Below are 19526 nucleotides of genomic sequence, written 5' to 3'. Positions count from 1 at the left end.
TGTGTAGAGATCAGTGATTGGTGTCCAGATTCTCAAGGTGTCCCAAGGGTGTTCTGAGGAGCTTCTGGTTTCCAGCTGCAGCTTTTTTTTTATTTACACAATAGGAGTTCCTGTCTACAAACCTGTCAAGCTACAGGTCAGCATCTAGGACAAACTCTGCACTGATGGGGTTTTGAGATTATAGTGTGCGCTCTTTAGGTGAAGGGGCTCTTTCTTTGCTGGTCATGTTGAACATAGGGAGGATCATTCTAAAGCAGGATAAAGTTTACACTTTCGTTATGAAGTGGGGGGTAGTGTACCTTATCAATGGTTATCCTCAAAATCTGGTAAGGAGCTGTCTCTCTTTTGCTGATGTTGCAAAGCCCTGATCTGAGTACTCAGAGACAGCACATACTCAAAGAAGGGAGAAACATGACACACTCATAAAGAATTTCACGTAGTACTCTTATGCATCTCGTATCCATCTCTTTCTTCCTATACTGCGGAGTTCCTGGTCAACCTCCTCTTTATAACTCCTTTTTTCTGTCTTTGTATTTATAGTTTTGATTATAACCTGGTGCTGATTAGCAGAGAGCTAGTGTAATGGGATATCTAGTTGCCAGTCTTTGTCAGGGTCTTTAATGTGCCCACAGTGAAAGTATCTATCCAAAGACAAATTTGGTTTTAAGATTTTTGTGTGCTCCCAAAACATGGTCCTTTTGAAGAGGTTCACATGGCAAAATAGGTTTTCAGAACAGCCTTGAAAAACTAGGCCAGGCCTGGAAGTGAGTGTAGGGGGAAAGCTTTGTTTTCATAGAAATATAATCTACCACTATGTCATAAGGTAAGTAGATGTGAAGTAAATCTATACTTGTATATACTTAACTTTATAATCTAGTGGAATCAATATTTGTGCAGGTTGATATTATCGATTGCGGTGTTGTGACACACAGTCTGTTTGGACAGTTAGGGTACGATTACAACTTTGGTGGTGTGGCCCTTGGTCTGCTCCTTCCCCGCAACCCCAAAGCCGTGGTTAGACCGCCTGCCCAATTAGGAGCTTCCTCCTGTCTAAAAAGTCCCTGCCGTGCAGGAACTGGTGCACAAGTGAATCCACAGGGCGTGAGGCACCAGGGGATCCTGTAGGGCGGGGACCCATTTGTTTCCTCTCTGCCATGGTTTCCCATGAAAACCGTGGAGGAGAGGAAACTTATAATATGCTTGGTGGGACTACAGCAGTCCAGCAAGCATATTACTACCTCATGACTGCTGCAACAATGCCAGGGAATATTTGTTTCCTGGCGGCTGAGGCTGGGCTGTGGCAGTCCCACTGCCCATATCCTAATAGGGTGCCTAGGACACCACTGCGCCCCTGTGAGCATGGCAGTCCGTGGACCGTCAGACTCGTAACATGGGCCTCTGAGTTGAAGCAGTACTATAGTGCATATTTAATGACAATTCTGATGGTTGACTATTTGGGTCAACTGTTATAAAATCAACATTCCCAATACTTTTTTATTACGTATCATTTAATGTAATCTTTTCTCACTTCAAACATAATTTTTTTCCCCAGGGCATTGCTACTATAAACTTGCAAATGAGTTTGCCTCTGATGAACTTGGATGCTTCGCAAAATGTCGGAAACCCTGCAAGTAAGGACCATTACCCAGGCATGCAATCATTGGTTACTTGAGAAGGTGAAGGATTAGAGGAACCTACATAGACTAAAGAGTTGGAGAATGAGCACTGACTCTAGAAGTACCGCTTTTGGCCGCCATAAGTGTGGCAGGGTATGCTCAGACGTGAGTCCCTTGCTCACTTAGCCACTGGATTCAAGCAAGCCGGGCTGAAGATTGCTGGAATGCCAGAAACCGGTCCTCGGAACCTTGTTTCCGGTCCAGGGAAGACATGGCTTGGCAGTTCGGACTGGACTGTTCCCATGAGGCACAGGGTCAGACTGATTTGCATATAGCCATGTCTGAACTGGGGTGGCAGAGTGGGCTAAAGAACGGTGATGGATTAAACCCAGATTTTTTGACTGGGTGTGCGTGTTTGATTCAGATGCTCCGTCCATCACCACCCCCTTTTGTACCTGTCTTGTCTGTAGCAGCATATTATACGATCAGTGACAATAGACAATGGTGTATTGGCACTTACTATGGACGGTTGTGTAGAGAAGTTGGCTGAGCTATGTGGGCACTAGTTGTGGGGTTCTGGGGTTGGGATAACAGCACTGGTTGGGAGTATTGGAGCACTTGTGGGTGATAGTGTTGGAAAAATAGTCCTACAATGTGTGTGTTGTAGGACCACAAATTATGGCAGGAAGTGTAGGAACACACACTATGGATCGAGGTGTAAGAACACTGATTTGGATGATGGTATGGGAGCTCTAGTATTGGAATGATTTACAGAAGAACTAACTGCTGAAGATGATGGAGAGGCATTGACAGTCGATGTGGTGTAAGAGCACTGGTAGTGGGAGGTGGAGTAGGAGCTCTGGTGGAAGCTCATAGTGAAGAAGCACTGGATGTGGATAATGTGCTGTGTAGGAGCACTGACTGTGGCTGATGGTGAAAGAGCACTATTACTGGGATGTGGTTTGGGACCGCCGGTTGCAGGAAATGGTATGGGACCATTGGCTATGTCTAACAGTGTAGAACACTGGTAGTGGTAAGTGGTGGAGGAGCACTAGTTGCAGGAGATGGTAGAGAAGCATTGGCTGTGGATGAATGAGCACCGCAGTGTTGATGGTGGAAATTGTATAATAGGGTTGAATCGCTGTCTCGCTCTATTTTGCACTGATTGGTGGTTTTTCTTCCCTAGGTTGACAGAGTTCCATCTCTCTGCTGGATATTCTAGGTGGCCCAGTGATTCTAGTAAGGTAAGATTCCATGCAAGGGCCAGTCCTCTGCATTCAGTCCTCTATTGGGTTTAAGCCGATCAAGTGAACAGGGTGTCAGCAGCTCCCTTCGGCACATCTATAGAGCACTTTGATGTGTCCGACTTTGTACATCACACTACGCACATTCCCTGTGCACCACCCCTAACACGCTTCTGGGGCCCAGTGTTATGGAAGGGATTTATTCTGGGTACGGTTCCAGTCATATTTAAGAGAAACCTCATGTCTCAGGCAGTAGGAGTGGGCATGACCTCACTATTCTGTAGGATGTGTAGCGTGCACACTAGATGTCAAATCATACGCAAATACTCCTTCCATTTTCATCTTAAAAGACCAAGATATCTTATAAAGTAGCAGGCATGTGGTTAAACACTCCTCATTCAGCAAAAACAACGGAAATCGATAGGTGCATTGCTACTCACTAAAATGTATCAACACATAGGGCCTTATGTACAGTATGGTGGCTAGGATCCCCGGTGAGAAACGTGGCAGATGTCCTTTCCACTGTATTACAAATGTATTATAGCCTATGGCACCTGTAATGCAGCAGCTAGGAGATCCACCATGTTTTGATGGAACATCCCCTTCACCAAATTCTAAATACGGTGCATAGACATTTAGCATAAAGCACAGCGTATACGACACTCTGCATTTGTCTACCAAATGTCCGACTAAGGTATAAAAAAAAGTGTGCCTACTTACACAAAGGCTGACAAAGCCCCTTTATACTAACTCCCTCTTATGAATTTTATGACTCAAGTAGATAGAATCTGATAGGTCACTGCCAATGCGAGTAGAATCTTGCGAATCATTGTTCTCACAAAGGTGTGTCATCATTACACCTGTGCATAGAGATGGCCCAAGGTGGATATGGGTCATCTACAGGCTTCAGAGTTGGTGTCTTTACATACCAGCTGTAGTGCCTACAACGGAGGGCACCAATATCAGGTCTTTTGAGGGTCTTGAGTTAATATCGGTTATTTCCATTGGGCACCGACATCTATGGGATTGCCTGTTTCCACTGCCTATGAGATCCCCTCGTTTTTGGTATGCCAGGATGTGTGATGGTGTGGGGTGTGAGCAATGTTCATGACTTGGTATGGCTTTCAAGGTTCAATGAACACTGAATGTTTTTTTCTTTTGCAGAAATGGGTGTTCTACTTGTTGTCCAGGCAGAACAAGTACAACATAACGGACTCTGAAAGGTAAAAGCTTTCATGATCCCTTCAGACGAAAGTCAGGGTGAACTTCTCAGCAAGCCGCCCCTTGGCAGACATCATTTTAGTGCAGGTCACAACCAAGGGGTGGGCACTATCTTCACTTCCTGTAAAGAAATCCTTCCAGGCTTCTAACTAAGACTACAGTGGCTTTCAATTACTGGGTGCTACAATCCCTCTGATTCACCCTATGATCTACAGTCATTCTCACTCACTCTCTAGACTACAATCCCACCTATGCATTCTATAGTCTGCAGGGCCTCTTCTTCAGTGTATACCCATTCACATTGACACTAGTATTTCCCTTTTAATCCCAAACACCTAGCTCATCCTATTTGTGCTGTGGTCTAAAGTGTCACCCGTCCATACCATACTATTACCATTGTAACTTGCAGTTAAGGCCATTGGAATTATGTGGCAATTGAGAGCCAAATTATGTGACAAGGTTGACTACATTATGTGACATAAGTCAAATTATACAGGTTAATCTAGATCAGCATTATTTTTTATTAATTTGTCACTTCAACACCTATTGCTACTACTTGGCCAACGTTTCACCTTTTGCAGCGTGAATCTTTCTGCATTCACTATGCTGTGCATTATTCCACGCTCTAGTGGTTGGGTCTGGGATCATATTTTTTTTTTTTTTGTAGCACAGGTGGGCGTCGACGTCCCACCTTCTAGTGTAATTCCTGTGACGTAGGCACGCTTCCTGAGTAAGCTCCCACCTTTGGGCGCCATCTTCAGATTCTTTTTTCCGCCGTTGGGTCTGGATCGTCACCAAGAGGTTTCAGAGTTTTTGGAGAAAACAAGGAAAAAGCTGAAATCTACCGAAAAAGTTTGGAGAATACATCCAGGAACAAGACCACCGAGCAGGGACAACGAAGGAGGAGAACTTCCAATACTTCGACGTCCAACGGAGAATGCGCACACAGGGAGCCCCCCGAGCCCAGGAATGGACAAGACCCCGTTCAAATTCTGCCACAATTGCCACCACAAGTACGCGCAGAATGACCTGCACTTGGTTTGCAACCTCTGCCTGCCGGTCGACCACGAAAGCAAGGATTGCAACGCCTGCTCCATCTTCACGCCGAAGAGACTCATGATTAGAGAGAGGCAGAGGATAGCCAACCACAGCAGGCAAGGAAAAGGCCACCCTCCATCACTTCGGTACTTGGGCCTCCTCAGTGACGAAGAGGACAACATCGCAGAGGGACCAGATGACTTCACTGTCGTAGAGACCGATAAGAAATCTACAAAAAGGGGTAGGAGAGACGTCGACCCCTAAAGCCCCGACAGACTCTCGAAAGCCTGAATCAGACTATCGAAAAACAGAGTCGAAGTCCATGAAAGGAGCACTGGCGCCGAAAATTTAGACGGCCGCAGCTGCATCCAGGGACAAACAGCCCAGCGGATCCTTGGAAAAGGACTCCCAGGTGGCGAAAACACACGAAAAGCCTAGGTCGTCGTAGCACGCCCCCGAAAAAGAGCTCTCGACGCCGAAGGAAAGGGACCCGAAGGCTTCTTCGAAGTCGACGTCGAAGTGATCGTTCAAAACACTCGGCGCCGATCAGTCCGCCGAGGTGGAAAGGAAAAAGAGAAGGCATGAGGCCGAAAGTGATAACCTCCTGCAAAGGAAAAGCGAATTCGACGAGCGGAAGAAGAGGTTCACCAGGTTCACCATCCCGTTGAAGCCAGCGACGACTATCGTCTAAGTCGAGGACGAGGAGGAGTTCAATGCCGAAGAGCCGCCGAAAACTCCCAAGCCCCAGGAACACCAAGAGGAAGAGGGCCTGTACTATTTTGAGGAAGGCGAAGACGACCAGCGCACGAGTTTGGACTCTGCATCCTCGGTGGCGCAGGACCTAGATTGGCAGGACCTCGACTGCAAAATCTCGGAAGAGGCTGTGGAGAAGTACTCTTCAAGGCCTTCGCCGCAAGATGACTTTGGGATCTACAACATGGTCATCAGGAACGCGGCAACAGCTTGAGTGAAACTGGAGGAAGAAAAACCAAAAGCCTTCTTCCTCCTAGAGACCCTGCTCCCCACTCAAACCAGAAATCAATTCCTCTCCATGCTACCAAGTGTCCTGGACCAGGGGAGAGAGGCATTCAATGAACCAGCAAGCTGCAGGTCTGTCACACCCAGGACCGAGAAAAAATAAAAATACTCCTCTAAGGATCCTCCCTTCATCCAGGGTTTCATCACAGCTGACTCTATCATTGCAGCAACAGCCAGAAAAAGAGCTAATGTTCCCACAAACTCAGGCCCACCACCTGACAAGGAGAGTAAGAGGATAGACCTTACTGGAAGGATGATGGAGAGGAATGCAGAAGTACATTGGCGCATTGCCAACTCTAATGCCCTACTCAACAGGCATACGTACCAGCATTGAGACTAGGTTGGACAACTGCTCAAACACCTCCCTAAGCAATACCAACAGAGGGCAACACACCTGGTGGAGGAAGGCAAGAATATAGCCAACTCATGCCTAAAATCAGCCCTGGATGCGGCAGACCCGTCCAGCAGGCTCATGATGATCGGGGACACAGAGAGAAGGCATGCCTGGCTGAGAATCAGGCTTCAAGCCGGAAGTACAGAATAAAATCCTGAACACCCCTTCAATGGTGCAACCCTGTTCGGAGCACCAGTGGATGAGAAACTTACCCAACTCAAAAAGGAAAATGAAACTGCAAGGTCCATGGGGGCCTTGCAATTCAGAGGAATGAGGAGAGGCACACCAACACTGAGGCCAAACGGAAAAGGGGGAAGCCAGCCGGGAAAGTCACATCAGACATCCCAGCAGGGCGACAACCAAGCACAGCAAGGCCAGCAAAAACAGACCTGGCAATACCAGCCTCGGGCCAGTCCTTTCGCGGGAGGGCGAATGGACGAGGGCAAACAAGAAGGGGGGGGGGGGCAAGAACCCACTTCAAAGTGACTCCGCACCACCAACCGTGCCCACCCACACGACACTTCTAGGGGAGGGGCACAACGAAACCAACAAAAAAGACTCACATAGACAAAAGATCAACGAACATGTAACACCAGTAGGAGGCAGACTAAAACACTTTTTCTAGGAATGGAAGAAAATACAAGACAAATGGATATTGAACCTCATACAGTTCGGCTACTGCATAGAACTGGAAAAGAAACCACCAAACAGGAAACCGAAAAGAAAAACGCACTCCGCGAAAGAACTAGCGCTACTCACAGAGGAAGCTCAAGAACTCCTCCACAAAGAAGCCATAGAAACAGTACCATTCGAAAGAAAGAAACAAAGGAGTGTACTCAAACTACTTCCTTGTACCAAAGGTGGACGAAACACTAAGACCCATCCTGGACCTCCGGTTCCTAAACCAATACATAAGAACACAAAAATCGAAGATGACATCTCTTCAAGAAGTCTCTCTCAGATAAAGGACGGAGACTTTATGTCCACCATAGACCTAAAGGATGCCTACCTACACATTCTCATGAACAGACAGAACAAACATCTGCTGAGATTTGCCATCAACAAGGCACACTACCAGTTCACCGCCCTGGCCTTCGTACTGAAATCCGCACCAAGGGTCTTCACCAAGTGCCTCGCTGCCGTGGCAGCGCACCTGAGGATGGAAGGGATCCATGTATACCACCACCTCGACGACTGGCTCATAAAAGCAAGTTACTACAAACAATGCAAGGACCATGCACAACGGGTCACAAAAAAAGCTAACGGAACTGGGGTTCTTAATACACTGGGGGAAGTCCTCAATGGAACCAGAGCAAATGAAGATCTTCCTAGGCACACAGATCAACACCATACAGAGCAAAGTGTTCCCCAGTGACAAGAGAACACTTGCCGTGCTGAAGGAGACACCTCAGTACCAGAAGGGGCGAGCTCGGACAGCGAGCAAGATCATGGGGATGATGGCGTCCTGCATACACCTAGTCCCCAATATATGGCTACACATGAGACCATTCCAGGAATGGCTGCAACAACAACGGTCACAAGCTATAGGGAGTTGGGAAGATCTAGTGGTTGTAACGCACGCAGTGCAAGAGGCGATAGTGTGGTGGATCAAGGAGAACATAACCGAGGGGAAGCCTTTGACACCACAAAATCCCACAGTGACCATCACCACAGACTCATCCCAGAAGGGAATATGGAGCACACATGAACCAACTCAAGGTGCGGGGCCTGTGGACTCCAACAGATGCGATCAGGCATATCAACTACCTGGAACTAAAAACCATGTTCCTCGACCTAAAAGCCTTCCAGAAACAACTGTACGGGCAAAGAGTGTTGATACAGACCGACCACACCACAACGATGTTCTATATCAACAAACAGGGAGGAACACAATCAGTCGTACTATCCAACCTAGTGCTGGACGTATTGAGATGGGCCATCCCACTCAAAGTAGACCTCCTAGCTATACACCTATCCGGGAAGGACAACGTGGAGGCAGACTGGCTCAGCAGACAGACATTCGCATCCCACGAGGGGGAGCCCAATGCACAAGAAACACAAAGGCTATTCAAGAAGTGGGGTACTCCAACAATAGACCTATTTGCAACACACCAGAATGCAAAATGCTCATATTTCGCATCCAGGCAACCAGGGGAACAATCGCAAGGGAATGCCCTATGGATAAGCTGGTCAAAAACATTTGCCTACGCTTCCCCCCCCCACCCCCCCCCCCCCCCCCAATACGACTGATGTACAGGGTACTCAGCAAATGCAGAACCAGCAACATGATGCTGGTTCTGGTGGCACCACAGTCGGCCAGGCAGACATGGTTCTCACAAATAGTGCAGATGTCGCAGGTACCACCTGAAAAATTCGGGAAAAGAATGGACTTACTCTACATGCAAAACGGAGAGGTACTCCACCCGGAGGCAGAAAGCCTCTGCCTAGCTCCTGGAGACATAGTTTGCAGATCTGAAACTGCCGGAGAGCACACTGCGGGTGCTACGAGAGGCAAGAAGGCCTACCACACGGAGGTGCTATGTGGCAAAATGGAAAAGATTCACACAATGGTGTATCAAGGAGAAACTGCACAGGAAGATGACCAGGGAATCAACGGTGCTAAATTATCTAACGCACCTACTCAAATCAAACCTAAGTTCCACCTCGCTGAGGGTACACCTAGCAGCGATAGTAGCCTACACAAGAGGAGAGACAGGAAAGCGCTTCTTTACATCACAAGTAGTAAAAAGATTACAGGAAGGGGCTAAAAGAATAGCACCGCCCAAAAGGAGGCCACCGCCAGCATGGAACCTTAATTTAGTCCTAACAGAGCTTATGAAGGCACCCTTCGAACCCATTCATAAGGCATCACTACAAATGCTCACCATGAAGACAGCCTTTCTAGTGGCAATCACCTCGCTACGCAGGGTAAGCGAACTGCAAGCACTAACACTGCAAGAACCCTACATTCAAATACGCAATGATAGGGTAGTAATGAGAACTGACCCACACTTTATGCCAAAGGTGGTGTCACGGTTTCACATGAACCAGACCATACAAATACCAAGCTTCTTTCAGAAACCATCCACAAGCGCAGAGAGGGCACTGCACACTCTGGACGCTAGAAGGGCAGTAATGCATTACATGGGAAGAACTAAAGAGCACAGGAAAACAAAGCAGTTCTTTGTATCCTTCGCAAGCAGTTTCCTGGGTAGACCAGTAACAAAGGGCACCATTGCACGATGAATCGCACAAACTATACAATTCTGCCACAAGCGGGCAGGTCAAGAACTAACAAGAGTGGGCACAAGCCCACTCTACCAAGCAAAAGGGAGCACCAATAGCCTTCCTGGCTAACGCACCCATTCAAGACATATGCTTGGCGGCAACATGGGCTTCAGTGCACACGTTCACTAAGCACTACTGTGTGGATAACCAGATGAACAAGGAAGCACAAGTAGGACAGAAAGTGCTTCAACATATATTCAACAACCAACGCTCATCTTCCACCCAGCTGCCACAAACCGCTACAAAGTCTATGCACAGCATAGTGGATCCAGAAAGATTCACGCTGCAAAACAATTAGTTTCTTACCTGTCGGTGTAGTTTTGCAGCTTGAAGATCTTTCTGGATTCACTAGTGAACCCACCCACCTCCACCGGAAAGATGAGGCAGGTGAAAAAGGTGGACTTACAAGGAATAAAATACAAACAGATACTTTAAAGACAAAGTGAAAAATCATTTACTTTAAGGAAGAACTTGAAAACATTGCCAAGGATTCACGAACAGAACAAAAAAAACAAGAAAAAAAAGAATCCGAAGATGACGCCCGAAGGTGGGAGCTTCCGCAGGAAGCGTGTCGATTTCCCAGGAAGTACACTAGAAGGTGGGACGTCAATGCCCACCTGGGCTACAAAAAAGGTCATTACTTAAAATTTGCAAAGATTTCTTTGCTGCATTTAACCCTTTCTACTAACTTTTGATCTTTTTAAGCTATAAACTTTTTTTTTTTTGTTAAATCTGCAAATTGTGCAGCAGATAGTTGCTTGTGCGGCAAATCCATAATCGTGCAGAAAACATTGTGGCCACAGAATCACATAATTCCAGTGCTAATCCCCACAGTATATCCTGTCAACACTATAAAATGGACTGTTCCCATTTACTCACTGCAGCCTGCACCCACTCCCAGACCCACACAGACCGCAGCACGACCCCTTTAGGTTTCATGGCATTTACTTGCTGAATAAATTCTTTTGAACAATATTTTTTTTTAATGATGTTTTAAAAGTTCCTTATCGTGTTTCTCTCCCTTCCGAATCCTCATATTTTGTTTTTGATGTCTCCATTTGCTGGTTCTCTATTGGTTAATAGTTATTCTCCATTCGCTTTAAATATTGACCAAAAGTTTCTTTCTGTTAAGTTTCATAGATTTTATTAGTATCAGGTCACAGACCTGCTACAACTGTGTAGAATAACAACGACGCCTGGAATATTAAATGATTGCTCCACCAGAAATGTATGTAAAAGTCAAGGCTTTTTAGATAATATCTTTGAAAAAATGCGAATTAGAAAGCAGAATTTGGACAAGGGGTTTTATCCTATTTTACTCCATGTGGAGATCCCCTTTGGACACCTCTTGGAATTGGGATAATGCGCTTTGAAGGCCACACATGTTTGAAAGTCATCTAGAGGGCAATGCAGAGAGGTTGTGGTGGAACCTGGGAAGAGCCCTTACTTGGTCCTGCATTGTTTTCTAATCGCATCTTCTTTGGTGTTGCAGGAGCGGGGTTTCCAAACTAAACATCTTTTTTTCGGAAATGACGTACAAATCTACTGTGGAATCTCCTACACTTAACGTAAGTAACAGGAAACTAGTGGACGTGGGCTGCAGCGTGGTGGATATAGGTGGGCACAGTGATGGACACAGCATTGTTGTGTTTTACTATGCTCTTGCAACCGATGTAATTTGTAACCTGTAACTTGTAACTCAATGATCCTCATGTAAAGCGCTCTGATACCTCCGGGTCTAGCCAGCGCTATGTAAAACTCGTCAAATAAATAATTGTCTTCATAGTGGAGGGTCCAGGGGCTTAGATGCTCATCAATGATGCAGCTATCTCTCCTGGGCTTCTTGGTTGGATTTGCTGCCAGACTGTAGTTCAGATCATTTTCTTTAGACCCAGGCGCAATGGTGGAAGTATCATTTGTGTAATTTTGTAAATTTTGCGCTATGGTTCTTATGCTAAATTCACGAAATTATGCCTTTATGCCATGTCACAAAATTACAAGCCATTCAAGGCCAGAATGCGAGAGTCTGTTGTTCGCAGCACATATGTGTGTCTTGTACTATACTTTTACTGCAAATTGCGTTCTCACATCAAAAATTGAGGATGCATTTTGAAGTAAAATAGCAGTAAATGTTTTATTGGCATCTTGTGCAATTTATGCGTAACTTTGAGAAAGTTTCCTAAAATTTTGCATAATTACACTACAGCAAGTTACTTACAATTCGCACACATACTTCTGATGTCGTTTCTGGGCTATTCTCATTATCTCACTGTTGGCTTTGCCTTTGCTCCACAGATGGTGGTTCTGCTATCCCTCCTGGGAAGTCAATGGTCCCTCTGGTTTGGCTCGTCTGTTCTGTCGGTTGTAGAGATGGGAGAGCTTTTGTTTGACCTTGTGGCCCTCACTATCATCTTGTACCTGAAGCGCCGCCAAAAAAGGAAGATGGAGTCCGTAGAAGAGGTTACGTCTGATCCCACCCCAGCATATCCCGATTGGGAGGGCCGCGATAATCCGGACTTCCAGCCTGAGGAGGAGCCACCCTCCCACCAGTTCCGGGTAGTGGCCGATATCACCCCTCCACCTGCATACGACAGCCTAGAGATGCAATCCGTAGAGGAGTGCAATGCCAGCTGCTCCTGCTCGCACCGGTCAAGCCTCCGAAGCAATATGTCATCTAAGAGTCAGTCCTCGACAGACACTGAGAATGCCTGATTGGGCGGTTTACGTCATGAAAGGTTCCCCCAGACACTGCAGCAACTTCAACAATTCTACCACTCCCCTACTGAGAAAAGTGGTTGCAGCCACCTCTTAGCCGCATGACGACTGGGTACCCATCTTCTTCAAGCTTGCTATTTCTGAGGGATATTTTTATTTGGGAACACAAAAATCGGTGGATGGGAGGACGGGATTGCTTGCGGTCTTGGCCATCCATGGATGAAGAAATTACACCCTTGATGAAGGGCAGTCACATTCGCATGATTGTCTTGTGGTCAATGCTGTATGACCATAATCTATGACACAGTCACTCCAAAGTTTATCAAGCATATGTTTCTTGAACTCGGACTTCCCACATGACTTGAATGGGCATTTTCTTAATAAAGTCTGGGGAATTTTACCAATCAAACAAAACACAAAAAACAAAAACTGCTAAAAAGGAAAATGTTTGCTCTGTTCCTCTGGACAAAACATCTATCAGTGTTACATGCACTAGGGTTTTTTGCTTTTGAAGAAAGAAAACATTTTGAATTTTGCAGTCCAAGCAACAAGGAAATTCACAATAACCAGTATCTGCGTTCCATAGTTTTAGTTGCTTGGACAAGGAAACGCAACCTCTCCATTGTGACTCAATATCTTGACCAATCTGAATCTTGTAGCCTCCATAAGAAAGTGTCTTAAGTCGCCATCACTCACAAATCAAAGTCTTTCTTCAAACTAATGCCTTCTAACTTGAGGATTCTTTGGTTAACATTGCTGTGAAACCTCTTTCAAGAGTGTAGAAAGAGGTTCTTGAGTGATTTCTGTCCAGTTTAATGGAGAGAATCCTGGGTAACTTCTAGAGAAAATTAAAGTTTAGGATAGAGCTAACTGTCCTCAACCATACCAATTTTTAACTGGCGATATGGCTAAATACCACTTCTAACCTGGCACTGCTTAAGTGTGCTGTAGCAACAAGTATTTAAGAACATCTCATTCATGCCCTGATTCCACCTGGGGTACTTTAAGGTAGACTTAAGCAGGCCCTTCAGATTCAGTAAATGCCTTTGGCCTCTGTACCTTATTTAGAGTTCTTTCCTCTGCTGTGAAAATTCTTCTCCACTAAATTGGACATTCCCAGGCACGAAGTCTGCAGAATATTGTCGTCTCCACACCATCACTCCTGCTCTCTGAGATTAGTACGGTGTCCCTGAAGACACAAAAGTTGATGGTAACTTACTCTGCAATCAATATAAGACCGAGCAAGAATCCGCATAGATCTGCAAAAATCTGCCTCCCTTCCAGAAGTCTTATCTATACCACCCTTCTGCCTTACTAGAGGAGATTTAACCAGCATATTGTCTGTGTGAAGACAAAAGGAATGATGATTATCGAGGGAGAGGAGGGCCTGACCACTGGGGTGCATGACCTAGGAATTGGATATTGGGATTGGCATACGAGATGGTACTGTTGAGTAGCAGACGATAAACGCACTGATAACTACCTTTTGCCACGTTGGTTTTAAAAAAAAAGTAAGGATTTTATACTATCTAAAAATATTAAATTAATGGTATTAAAGTCGCAATTTGTCTACCAATTTGGAGAGAAAGTTTAGCTTACTTGAATCAGGAAACTTTAGGGTAACTATGTTAAACTTCTCTGTATGAAAAAAAACTGGGTAATAAAAAAAATCTGCTTTTTATTCCAACAAATGTTTTGATGTTGATTATAAAATATTTATCTTTTTTACTAACTGCATAAAAATGTTATGTTAACGTTAACTGAAGTGTAAAATTGGCAGTTGACGCAATACTCTTGGAGCTACTGATAATGTAGCACATTTGTTAGTGAATAACACCGGATACACTTTAACTGACCACCAATGTGCTTCTCATAAGGTCAATACATTTGGGTCAAAGGGCAGGGTAACTGCCTCAAGAAAAAAGCAAGCTTGCTAGGTAAAGGTCTGCATGAAAGGGTTGAATGTCATTAATTCTTTTTTTATGTTGCCAGACAATTTTGTGAGCATCACCAGGAGAGGGGCTTTGGGTCCGCCCACTTATTGGTAGTTAGGAGTACATATTTGATTGGGGTGAAGTTGAGCATGGCCGGACTGGTCGTACCAAGCACTGGGCATTTCCCTGGAGGGCTGGAGCAATGGGGGTGGTTTTGTGCCAGCTGAGGCAATTTTGTCACGGGGGGCAGTTTTGCAGCAGTGCTGCAATATGCCCCCCGTAAGAAAAGCGGGAGATGTGCATTTTGCTAGAGCCCCACCTTACCCCCCACCCCAGGGCTGGTCGAGCAGCAACCTGTCAGGGATGGTTGCTGTTCCCAGTCTGACCTGCTTCCCCCAAAAAAGTGCTTGCTCTCCACACAGCTGTGAACTTTTTGTTTATTTATCCAGCTGCCATAGCTTGAATTTTCAGGGGCACACACATGACATTGTAATTCTATTAAAGTGTCTTAGTTAACTACATCATTTATGGCGGGGTTCTCTGGCAGCAGAACAGATGGGAGGGCAGTCATCAACTTACATGGATTTTTATGTCTGGCTTGACCGTGAGACCGTCACCTGACCTTCTACAGTCCTTTGCATTCATACACTTACATATCATCCCCATGCTATTAACTTGTGATACTTCACCTTACCATGCAACATTCCTTTAAAGCCAGACTTGATGGCATTGCCACTGCTTGTTTAAATTTCAAAACAATTTTCCTCTTTACCTCAAATATTTTTATGTTAACAGTTATTTTTTTCCTATTACTTGTACACCAGTTCCCTTTCTCTTTCGTTTTTAGTTTTATATCTTTGTTTTCCTTTTCTCTCTATTTCTTTCTTGTATGGTCCCTCCACTCTGCATCCTGTTCCTAGTCTCTGAGAGTGGTCCCTTTTTGAGTCCAGTCTTTAAAAAAATATTTTTATGATCGGGCTTAACAGTGCAGCTGTCTCCAGACATTAAGTGAGTGTCATAAGAGAGGGACTTTGGCCCCGCCCACAAGCTGGGAGCCAGGAGGACATGTTTGGTTGGGCAGAAGATGTATGCTTCCACCAAGAAAGTTCTTGCCCTCCACTGCATCTGTGATCATTGTATTTATCCAGCTGGCTGAGGTTGAACTTTCAGGGGCACCGACATGACATGTTAATGCTGTAAACATCTCTTAGATAACTAGATAGTTGATTGTGTTTGTCTTTCTCCAGCAGCACAGATGGGAGAAGGGCAGTCATTAACCTAAATGGATGTCTAGGTCTGGCTTGACTGCACAACTCGCACCTGACCTTTTTAACCTACACCAATAATAATCTACTGGCCTTTGGTTCCTCCCAAATACATATTCATTCTGATGCTAATTTCTTGTAATGCTTCACGTTACTATACAACGTCAGACCTATTGCCATTGCCAATGCTTGTATTGCATTTTTGAATACTTGGACGAGGTAAGGTCAGTTACATGTCAAAGGTAACTGTAATGTAATGTTGAAGTAACATCGAGAACAACTGGAAGACCATGGATAAACAGATTTCTTTAGTGCTCTCCATAACATTAGGTGTGATCATTTTCTCAGTGTGTAAGCACAGACCCATTTCACCAGGGATGTCCAACATAGACCCAGAAGGGTGAAATCTGTGTCAGCTTTTCATGATAACCACTGACCATGCAAATAAGCTCCATTTAGATTAATTACATGTAAATGTATTTTTGTGGCTAATCTGAGATCTGCCTGAAGCACATGCTCACTTTTAAGTGAGTGGCTCCATCTGCACACCAAATACATGATATGTCTTTGACATATTATTTTCCTATTTGATCCAAGTTATGCTATTTAATGACTTCATGTATGTATATCATTTAGATATATGATTTTACAATTACGTCTCTAGAAAACCACAACCATACGATGCACAGCAACACGACCAAACCCCAAGAAAGGCAGCATACAATGTGAAAGATTTATGGCAAAGGCAGTTTGCTATCCCATTACTTTCCAGTCTGATACAACTGCAGCAATGACGGCTTGTGTTGTCACTTCAGGTCGCAGTCTGATCCAGCTGCAGGACGGGCAGCTTGCAGAGAGCTGGCACTATAGCTCCCAATCTGAGAGAACTGCAGCAAGGAAAGCTTTCAGGGTGCTTTTACTTAAGCTCCCAGTCTGATACAACTTCAGCAAGGGAAGCTTTCAGAGTGCTGTCACTTCGGCTCTTAGACTGATACAACTGCAGCAGGGGAAGCTTACAGGGTGCTGTCAATTCCGCTCTCTGTCTGATACATCTGCAGCAAGGGAGGCTTGCAGGGTGCTACCACTTCAGCTCCCAGTCTGTTACAACTGTAGCAAGGGGAGCTTGCAGGGTGCTGTCACTTCAGCTCCTAGTCTGATAGAACTGCAGGAAGGGAAGTTTTCAGTTTGCTGTCACTTCAGCTCCAAGTCTGATAGTACCCTGCAAGCTTCTCTTGCTGCAGTTGTGTCACTTCAGCTCACAGTCTGATAGAACTGCAGGAATGGAAGCTTGCAGTTTCCTGTCACTTCTGCCCCCAGTCTGATACAACTGCAGCAAGGGATGCTTGCAGGGTTCTGTCCCTTCAGCTCTCAGTCTGATACAACTGCAGCAGGGGAAGCTTACAGGGTGCTGTCACTTCGCCCTCAGTCTGATACATCTGCAGCAAGGGAGGCTTGCAGGGTGCCATCACTTCAGCTCCCAGTCTGAGACAACTGCAGCAAGGGAAGCTTGCAGGGTGCCATCACTTCCGCTCAAAGTCTGATACAACTGAAGCAAGGAAAGCTTGCAGGATGCCATCACTCCAGCTCCCAGTCTTGATGAAAAGCAGCATGACTCAAGTCTTTCGATGACGCTTGGTGCAAACCACCTCTAATTCACTTTAAGATTTAGTGATCAAAATAACGAGGCAGGCGCTGGAACTGGAAGGCAAAGAACAGGTTTATTTCTCTAGAGGATAGTACATCACATCATACACCGGTACTATCGTCAGGAGGTGCTCTAACTGCATCTCTGTGGCATGGCCTTTTATATGCTCTTTAGTCAGTTTATTACATGGTCAAACATCCTTGGAATCCCCGCCTCAAGCTAGTTCCCACACAAACCCAGCAGCAATTGTCCCTCCACCCAGATCTAACAGATGATCGCTATCTCGCAGCTGGACATTCCGACAGGATCTAAAGGTATGTGGGATCGGTCAGATCTAAGGGTTTGTGTCTTAGTGTATTAACCGCACACGGCAGAACTTGTTTCACCAACAAAGGGGCCTGATCTAATCAATGTCCACAGGGGTTGATTAGTGCCTGGGACCGGATTGAGTGGCCAGGTGCAGGGAAGGGACTCCGGGGCATTGTCATGCTGACCAGGTTTTACGACCCTGGTACATGTGTTCAGGCTTGGTCAGAGCGCGGGGGGATGATAGCGAGGTCGAGGTAATAGGTGACCAGCAGAGTATGAAATGGCCGCGATGTCTAAAATGGTTGCTGGTTACGCGCACGTGAAGGCACTCACTAAGCAAGATGGCGCCGGCAATGTTCATATTTGTCTTTTTATTTTCTACAGTCTGATACAACTGCAGCAAGGGAAGCATACAGGGTGCTGTCACTTTCGCTCCCAGTCTGATACAACTGCAGCAAGAGAAGCTTTCAGAATGCTATCACTTCGGCTCCCAGACTGATACATCTGCATCAAGGGAAGCATGCAGGGTGCTATAACTTTCGCTCCCAGTCTGATACAACTGCAGCAAGAAAAGCTTGCAGGGTGCCGTCACTCCAGCTCCCAGCCTGACATAACTGCAGCAAGGGAAGCTTGCAGGGTGCTGTCACTTCCGCTCACAGTCTGATATAACTGCAGCAAGGGCAGCTTTCAATGTGCGGTCACTCCAGCTTCCAATCTGATACAACTGCAGCAAGGGAAGCTTGCAGGGTACTGTCTGATACAACCGCAGCAAGGGAAGCTTGCAGGGTACTGTCACTTCAACTCACAGTCTGGTACAAGTGCAGCAAGGGAAACTTGCAGGGTGCTGCCTGGTACAACTGCAGGAAAGGAAGCTGGCCTGCGCTGTCACCTCAGCTCCCAGTCTGATACAACTGCAGGAGGGGCAGCTTGCAGGGTGCAGTCACTTCAGCTCTCAGTCTGATACAATTGCAGCAAGGGAAGCTTGCAGGGTGCTGCCTGGTACAACTGCAGGAAAGGAAGCTGGCCTGCGCTGTCACCTCAGCTCCCAGTCTGATACAACTGCAGGAGGGGCAGCTTGCAGGGTGCAGTCACTTCAGCTCTCAGTCTGATACAATTGCAGCAAGGGAAGCTTGCAGGGTGCTGCCTGGTACAACTGCAGGAAGGGAAGCTGGCATGGTGCTGTCACCTCCACTCCCAGTCTGATACAACTGCAGGAAGAGAAGCTGACATGGTGCTGTTACTTCGGCTCCCAGTCTGATGCAACTGCAGCAAGAGAAGCTATTCGCTTGCTGTCATTTCAGCTCCGAGTCTGTAAGGGCAGCTTGCTCTGTGTTGTCACTACAGCTCCCAAAATGATACAACTGCAGCAAGGGAAGCTTGCAGGGTGCGGTCACTTCAGCTCACAGTCTGATACAACTGCAGCAAAGTAAGCTTGCAGGGTGCTGTCATTTTCTCTAACAGTCTGATACGACTGCAGCAAGGGAAGTCTGCAGGCTTCTGTCACTTCTGTTCCCAGTTTGATACAACTGCAGCAAGGGAAGCTTGCAGGGTGCTGCCACTTTCGCTTCCAGTCGGATACATCTGCAGCAAGGGAAGCTCACAGTATGCTGTAGCTTCAGCTCCCAGTCAGGTGTGATGAGCAGAGCCAACTGTATCTGTAGTGTATGCCCCCTACTCAGTGTACGACCTTCCACACACCACTACCAACCACTCTTATCCATTTCCCTCCTCGCGAATCTCAGCTACCCCGACCCTAGCCACAGCCACAGTACCGGTATTAGGGATGAGGATCAGCAGGCACTGTAGTATCTTAAACCTC

The 19526-nt window shown here is 46.1% G+C and overlaps 1 protein-coding gene across 1 annotated transcript in view; it reads left to right on the top strand.

Moving 5' to 3' along the window:
* The window catches only part of SCNN1A (sodium channel epithelial 1 subunit alpha), a 125690-nt gene extending 111445 nt beyond the window's left edge, over positions 1 to 14245 (top strand). The window contains exons 9-13 of the mRNA XM_086932878.1: positions 1553 to 1631; positions 2803 to 2860; positions 4025 to 4083; positions 11332 to 11407; positions 12135 to 14245. Coding sequence (XP_086789004.1) covers positions 1553 to 1631; positions 2803 to 2860; positions 4025 to 4083; positions 11332 to 11407; positions 12135 to 12551 — 689 coding nt within the window. The 3' untranslated portion in view covers positions 12552 to 14245. The remainder of the gene's footprint in view (positions 1 to 1552; positions 1632 to 2802; positions 2861 to 4024; positions 4084 to 11331; positions 11408 to 12134) is intronic.
* The last annotated feature ends 5281 nt before the right edge of the window (positions 14246 to 19526 follow it).

Source organism: Lissotriton vulgaris, chromosome 7 (genome assembly GCF_964263255.1).
Source record: "Lissotriton vulgaris chromosome 7, aLisVul1.2, whole genome shotgun sequence".
NCBI lineage: Eukaryota > Metazoa > Chordata > Amphibia > Caudata > Salamandridae > Lissotriton > Lissotriton vulgaris.
This window is presented reverse-complemented; position numbering and strand designations above follow the sequence as displayed.